The sequence below is a fragment of the Pinus tabuliformis genome, chromosome 9 (genome assembly GCF_031772625.1).
Source record: "Pinus tabuliformis cultivar Carrire ecotype Pingquan chromosome 9, CPIR1, whole genome shotgun sequence".
NCBI classification, from domain to species: domain Eukaryota; kingdom Viridiplantae; phylum Streptophyta; class Pinopsida; order Pinales; family Pinaceae; genus Pinus; species Pinus tabuliformis.
The window spans coordinates 220,909,855-220,917,206 of record NC_142307.1 but is presented as its reverse complement, the minus strand read 5'-3'; the positions used below and the strand labels follow the sequence as shown (position 1 = coordinate 220,917,206).

Here is a 7,352-nt window from a genome sequence, read left to right as displayed (position 1 = left end):
GAATATTACATTGAACAATTTAAATGCTTATTTTCTATATATAACAACCATATTTTAAAATTTAATTTAAATAAATGAAAATTGTTCAGTTAAAAATTATGTTATTTTATATTAATGGGAGATAAATCAATTTGCGTAGGGTGTTTATGTAATAAATCAATTGTATGGTTTAAGGTTAAAATTACTACGACTTAAAAGATTTTGGAATTGTCCACTATATAATGTATTTGATTTGGATAGTAGATTTTTTAAAGAAGAACTTGGAAATATAGCTTTGAAATGTTGAAAAGCATATGTAATTTAATGTTAACATAACTAAAAACTAAATTTCTAATGGCTTTAATATGTTTTAAATGTTATAATTAAAAATGTCTTTTAGTTTCATTTTGATTTGATAATATTTTGAATATAGATTTAAGTTAGAAACAAATATTAAATTTTCTCTTTTCACTTTTAATTTTCGTAAGGGTTGTGATTAACTTTTAATTTTTGTAAGGGACATGATGTAATAACTTCCAAACTTATTAAAAATAAATACTCCCTTGGACAAAAAAACATATGTACGGTTCATATAAAATATAAAGGTATTTTTTGAATAATAAATTAGATGACAACAAGAAAAATGAGCGGGAGGAGCGGACGGAGCGATGGAACTTGGACAGAGCGAGGGATCATTCGAGAATCCGGAAGGAGGAGGAGCCTGCGCGGAAAGGACTGAGGGATCTGGGGCTTTTGGCAGGAGCGGGAGGAGCGGACGGAGCGACGGAGCTTGAACGCTGATTCGAGATTCCGGAAGGAGGAGGAGCCTGCGCAGACGCAGTGCGGGTAAAGGGAAGGTCGACAACGGAACTGACAGAATTGGAAGGAGTGACGGAGCTTGATCGCTAGATTTCGAAAAACTTCAAGATCCTTCTCATATACCTTGTAGATTTGGAGGGGAGGTTTTGTGCGGAGGAGAAAGGGAGCAGGAGCAGGAGCAGGAGTGAGAGGGAGTAGGAGCAGGAGCGGGAGATCCGGGAGGAGCAGGAGCAGGGGATTCGGCAGGAGCAGGTGAGCAAGCGGGAGGGTTTGAACGTAGAAAAGGAGCAGGAGCGGTGAGCAGGAGCGGGAGGTCTTGTATGCAAGAGAGAGGGAGCAGGAGCAGGAGCGGGGAACCGGGAGGAGCAGGAACAAGGGATCCGGTAGGAGCAGGTGAGCGAAAAGGAACAGGGACAAGAGCGGCGAGCAGGAGTAGGTGCGGCAAGCAGGATATCCGGGAGGAGCAGGAGCGGCGAATCTGCGGGGATTCTCCAAAGGCGAGCGGGGCATGAGGAGCGGGCTCCCCTGAATCGAGCGGCGAGAAGCTAGCAGAGGGGTTTCGTCCTGCAGGCTTCTTTTCTTCTTCTGGTCTCTTAGTCTTCTCTGAGCGGGGGCGAGGTGGCTTCCCATGCCGCCTCTGCCCCCGGTTCTCGCCTCTGCTCCCGTGGGTCGTCTCCTTCTCGGCGGCAGTTAGGGTTGTTCTAGCCACGGAATATCCTTTGGAGCGTTGAGGGAACAACGGGCTTTGCTCTGTTTCGTGCCACTTCTATGGATCTTTCCGTTGGTCTTTTCTACAGGCAAATGTGGTTGATTGTGGCAGTGATCTTGTTTCTCGTCTGATTTCGAGTGGAGAGTTTGAGGGGGCGGGGAAGGAGTGGCTTCTTGTGCTGCTCTCTTCCTTTTTTCGTGCCTCTCCTTTTGTATTGGGCGGTCAGATCTTGCGCTGTTTTCCGTTGCTTGTCTGCTTTGTGCTTTGGTGCCATTTCTGCACCTTATAGATGGATTTGCCTTGTTTTCTGGGCATTATTGGTCTTTCAGGGCTATATTTGGTGATCTGTTTATGCAGATTTGTATGTGGCTCGATCCACATTTTTGCATATGCTTCTTGCATTTGCATAATGTAATCTCTTTTTTTATGAATATATTATGTTTTTTCTTCTGAAAAAAAAAAAAGAAAAAAAAATATAAAAGTATTTTTCAGATTTTTCACATATTCCATGAATTTTCCTTGTAGTAACATACTCGAAAGAGAAAAACACACTAACTAGATTAAATAACACTATATTTTATCATTTTATGAAATCGTCACAATCTTCCAATCGTCACAATCTCCCAACTAAAGTAGGCTAGAGCATGCACGATATGATATTATTTTTCATAAGATAATGTAACCCAAAACAAAATGTTGGAAATAATGCATTCATATGTGTCATTGTGCGTCCCTGGTGTATCTAGAAGTACCCATAAATCATAAATCCACCTTTAAATTTTATCATTTAAAATTATCTTATCAATCAGTAAACTAATTTATATATATTTTATGTGATGAATAACAGTGTAATTTGTATTATGTGCACAATCTCTCCCCTCTCTTCAGATTTCTAACCCAAATAATACTATTATTTTTCATAGATGTCAAGCCACACATAGGATTACTCTCATCGCAAGTTGGGTCTCCAAAAATATATTTTTAACCCCTTTCTTAATCATTGCGTATAACATATATCGCCCTATACCAGTTGGGTTTGCTTACAAGAACTTAATTTTCGGTATCAATTTCAGACCCATCATGACGAAACATTTGTATGTCCTTGGTAAATGTGGCATAACTGATGTCTGGTTTTTCCAAGGAAAGGAGTCTCCAGCTCCTTCCATCACAGTGAAAATCAAGATTTTTAGAGTTATACAAAGGCTCTGTATCGCACAGTAAATTCCAGATTTACAGTGATTTACGAACTCCTAAATCATTGTTTCTACGGGTCCACCTCTATATTTTTTCGAGACATTCGTACCACAACAACCAAATATTTGATGATATAATTGATACATAGTTTGTTTAGACAGACGACTATTAAACTAAAACATGGTACTCATAAACAAATTAATTTGCAAGGCACTACTTTATTACATTACATACAAATCTAGTGTAGGCCACAGCATCCATTATACGATATTATTTTTCATAAAGCAATGTAAGCCAGAGCATACAGAATACAATATTACTTTTCATACATATCAAGCCACGCATTCAGGATTATTATCAGCCCCTCCTGGGCCTCCAAAATATATATTTTTACCCCAATGCGGATCAGGGCTTGGAACGTATAGGGCACCATAACAGCGGGGCTTGGTTGCCACCACTAGGTCTTCAATGGGTTCAAACTCATGCCCAGACTGATTATACACTGTTATGGCCCTGGTATATGCTGCGTGAGTGTAGCCTTCTAAAGCAAAGTGGCCGCTACCCATCTGTGTCTGAGTCATGGGCGACGGTTGTGTTACCCTATGAGAAACTTCTCCTCCAACATTCAACTCAACAGCCCCTTCAGAAATAGCATCAAACAATGATGCCGGCCAATAACCTATATTCACGTCGTCGACAAATAAAGCCCATACCAGACCTACGTCTTCCTCCTCATGCTGTGCAACAATGATAATGTTTTACTTATTTAGCTTTTCCGAAACTATAGGATAAAATCGACACATCAAAATACAGATTGCTTACCAAGGAAAGCATTACAGGAAACTCAGTCTGTATTCCTCCATACACTGATCCCGGGCTCAAAACTTCGCTACCGGGTACAATGTCGACGCCTGGAGTTTGCACAAATCCTTGACAGTCTAAATCGTAGCATCCGTTATAGTAGTTGTCGGACTGCATCAAGGCAATCACTTATCAGAAATCTGCATCATGACGCCTTATTTCATACATCAACCAAACTTGGGACTATGTAAATACCGTCCAGTAAACAAATAACACTGGTTCAGCTGTACGATATTTGACGGGATATACCTGCAATAATCATCTAAGAATTGATTAATAATGGATAGTATTTAATTTAGTAGCGTTTAAACTTTGCTGATTGAATAAGAAGGTTGTTCGATGCTTCATCTTGAATATGGTGAATGCGGAGAGATTTATTTTTAAGAAGTCTCATTTTATAGCATTAAAAATTAAAGTAAATTTTTTTCATTGGCCTGACCCACAGCGATTTGAACATTAAATCTAATCTCCTGGTTTATATCCACTTACCATCCATCCAAACTCTATGGTCTCCAAATTCTCATCATCTCCGTTACTGATCCAAAATTGGCTGTCACTGAATGAAGCATCGGGAGTAACCTCAGGAGTCCATACATTCATACTAGCGGTTACTCTATAGATTGGTTCGTCATCGGAGTCGAGGACCACAATTGAATGCTGTTAAGAATAGTAATACATAGAACACGAGAATCATGTATCGGAAAGAAAATATTATACATTGCATCATATCACATGATTTATCTATAAAGCTCCATCTTATTACTTCATGGATGTGGCCGTCGTCGTGATTAGGTATCATATGGTTTCTACTTCTTCTTCTGTTTCCCCTGTTCAAAAACTGTTTCACAGATCCCGCTCTTTCGACATCTTCACGTTTGATTTCCCTGGTCGCCACCGTGTCCTCTGGACACTTCGGCTTCACGAAACGCACCTTTGAAATATTTGCGCGGCCGGGGTCAGATTTGGGAATATTTATCGTCGGCGGTTTCAGTTTGGGTGCTTTCTTCAAACCCTTTTAACGCACAAACAGACAGAAGCACTTGTCAACACTTTGCAAACTTTATTTTTTAATGTTTTCCCAGTATTAGCTTCAAAACACAAGGCTGTCATACCCGCGTAACATTATCCTCTGAGTACTTCACAGATATTTGATCAGTGAATTTTACGCAAAGAATGGTTTGTCCATACTCATTCTGCGTTTCAATGGAAAGCAAAGAGTCAAAACAAAATTATTCTAAATCACATATAAATATAATCTCACATCGCGGATTTCCAAAAGACAAAATAATTAAGTGGGCTTTATAAAATGTATAATTTTTCCTGATATTACCTGATATTTGTAAACTGCTGGAGGATTAACGAAATTGATGTATTCATCGATACTCATTTCACGAACATCAATAGCAGACGTGAGAGCAACATGAAACAGAAACAAACCGATAAGAAGGAAAAACGAATTCATTGGAAGTCAAAGAGAACAACACGAAAGGATGAGCAGAAAATTTCAATTAAATACTGTCCACATAATGCTAGAATATATAGATGGAGTCTGGTTAGTTCTGTCGGCCATGTTTTTCTTAAATTAGAATATCGACGGAAACTACGTAATGATGGTGCGTTAAACCTAGCCGTTATCCTCTTCAAAATAGAGTTTATGTAGGCATGATTATCTCGTAAAAATGCCTCAAGGTTAAATAGATTTTTTATCACCGAAAACTGGGCAATTATTCGTGCAACCAGATGTATTAGGCATTGTAATTATTCGCGGCAATGAGTCCTCCATCGACATGTATTAAGCATTGTAGCTAAAATAAACATGGGATTTTAAGTGATTAAATTTAAATTACTTTTTGAAATAACTTTTAATAGAGCTTTATTTTAAATTTTTGATACATTGTGTAATGAGTTTTAAAAAAAAAATTATATATAAAGCACATCATAATTGTAAAAGTTTAAAGATAATATAACTTTGAAACAAGTTTCAACGGTCAATTAGGCATTAATAATCATTTTGTGCGATATACAAACTTTACTTATTAATGTTATTGTGTAATACAGAAACCTCATGTATTAATGGTAATTATGTGTAAAATAGAATCTTTATATATTAATAGTAATTTGGTGTAATATAGAAACCTAAGATATTAATGGTCATTATGTGTAATATAGAAAGTTTAGGCATTAATTTTAATTACGTCTAATATATAAATTTTAGGTATTAATGGTGATTATGTGTAAGATAGAAACATCAGGTATTAATGATAATTTTGTGCAAGATAGAAACATGAGACATCAATAGTTTTTGGTATTAATGGTAATTATGTGTAAGATAGACACATATGATATTAATGATAATTTTATGCAATATAGAAACATGGTAAATGAATAGTAATTTTGTGAAATATAGAAATATTGATGGGCGTTGCAAAAAAAACCTAGTTAATGGTAAAGTGGAGTAAATTATTTTATGAATTAAATATATAAAAATATATATGTATAATTTATCATGAGCCACTATCATGGGTTACTAATACTAAATGGAGTTGTCTATAATGCGACTTTTTGAGATTCCGGTGACGGAATCCGGCGGAAGAAATTGAGATGAAATCATGATTTGTTGCAGTTAAAATGGTTTTTTAACTACATATTCGGATTCAGCACCCTGAAAAACCCCTGGGACGGTTTCATTGTGCAGAAATTAGCTATCAAATTTGGATTCCAATAAATTACTGCCGGATTTTCACCGGAAAAAATCGCCGGAAAGGCTTTCAAAAAGTCTCGTTAAAGACTACTCCATACTAAATACCTCAAAAACCATAATTTATATCTAAAGAGAATGAGATACAACTATTTCATAAATGTCAAAGAGTAATGGGGCAAGTCCTATGAATTATTATATAAATTAAACATATATAAATGAATATGTTTAATTTGTGAGAGAATATTGATCAACTTGGGGAGAGAAAAACCAGGCCGGCGGGAAAAAGATGAGCTACAACAGTGGTCAAGTTCTGTGTAAAGGATGCAGTGATACCTGCATGCTTCGGCCTTGTCTGCAATGGATCGAGTCCCCTAAAGCCTAGGGGCACGCCACTGTATTTGCCGCGAAGTTCTTTGGCCATGAGGGCCTCATGTCATTCATTACCGTTGCACTGGATCATCAGAGGCCTGCGACAGACGATCAGACCCTTAAGCCACAAACCCTAGTGGCGAAGCTAACTCATATCAGCGTAAATGAGAAGGTAGGGCCTGCTCGAGTGGGTAGTCACTACCCCAGAGCCGACGATGGGAGATCTACTAGATACAGGGATGCCTTGGATCACGGAGCGACAGGCGGAGTTGCTGCTCATATCCTGTATACCAAAGTACATTGGATCGCCGCCGCGGGCCTGAATATCATCTTCCCACCTCATAAAACTGCTCCTGGTCTAACAGATCCGGAACTGAGCCGATGTAGCAACAACATTAGGGATGAGGCGTATATAAAAGTGACGATCTGGGTTTCTGCAACCATTGTGCTCATGTCAGTTCAGGCAGAGGGTCATGGGAACAACGAGGTTTATAGCACTGAATCTGGAAGCCTAGGAGCTACAGATTGAAATGATAGTAACCTCAGATCTATTTATGATCCATTAGATCAGGCACTCAGAGTGCTGAACAGCCTACCGAAAAACCAGATCTGGGGGCAAACAAGCACTGTGACAACACCCTAGCCTATACAACAGGCCCAAAGCACAGAAGAGGGCCTGAACGACAAGGTGACAAATGAAGAGATAGCGGATCGGAGCAG

The 7,352-nt window shown here is 38.4% G+C and overlaps 1 protein-coding gene across 1 annotated transcript; it reads right to left on the bottom strand.

Moving 5' to 3' along the window:
• Positions 1–3,033: 3,033 nt before the first annotated feature.
• LOC149147944 (protein neprosin-like) lies at positions 3,034–5,024 on the bottom strand. The gene is made up of 7 exons (XM_089442018.1): positions 4,893–5,024; positions 4,675–4,755; positions 4,326–4,574; positions 4,052–4,219; positions 3,758–3,811; positions 3,524–3,673; positions 3,034–3,438 (listed from the first exon to the last, which is right to left on the bottom strand). Exons 1-7 carry the CDS (start codon positions 5,022–5,024, stop codon positions 3,034–3,036), a joined length of 1,239 nt encoding a protein of 412 aa, XP_089298144.1.
• Between the last annotated feature and the right edge of the window lie 2,328 nt (positions 5,025–7,352).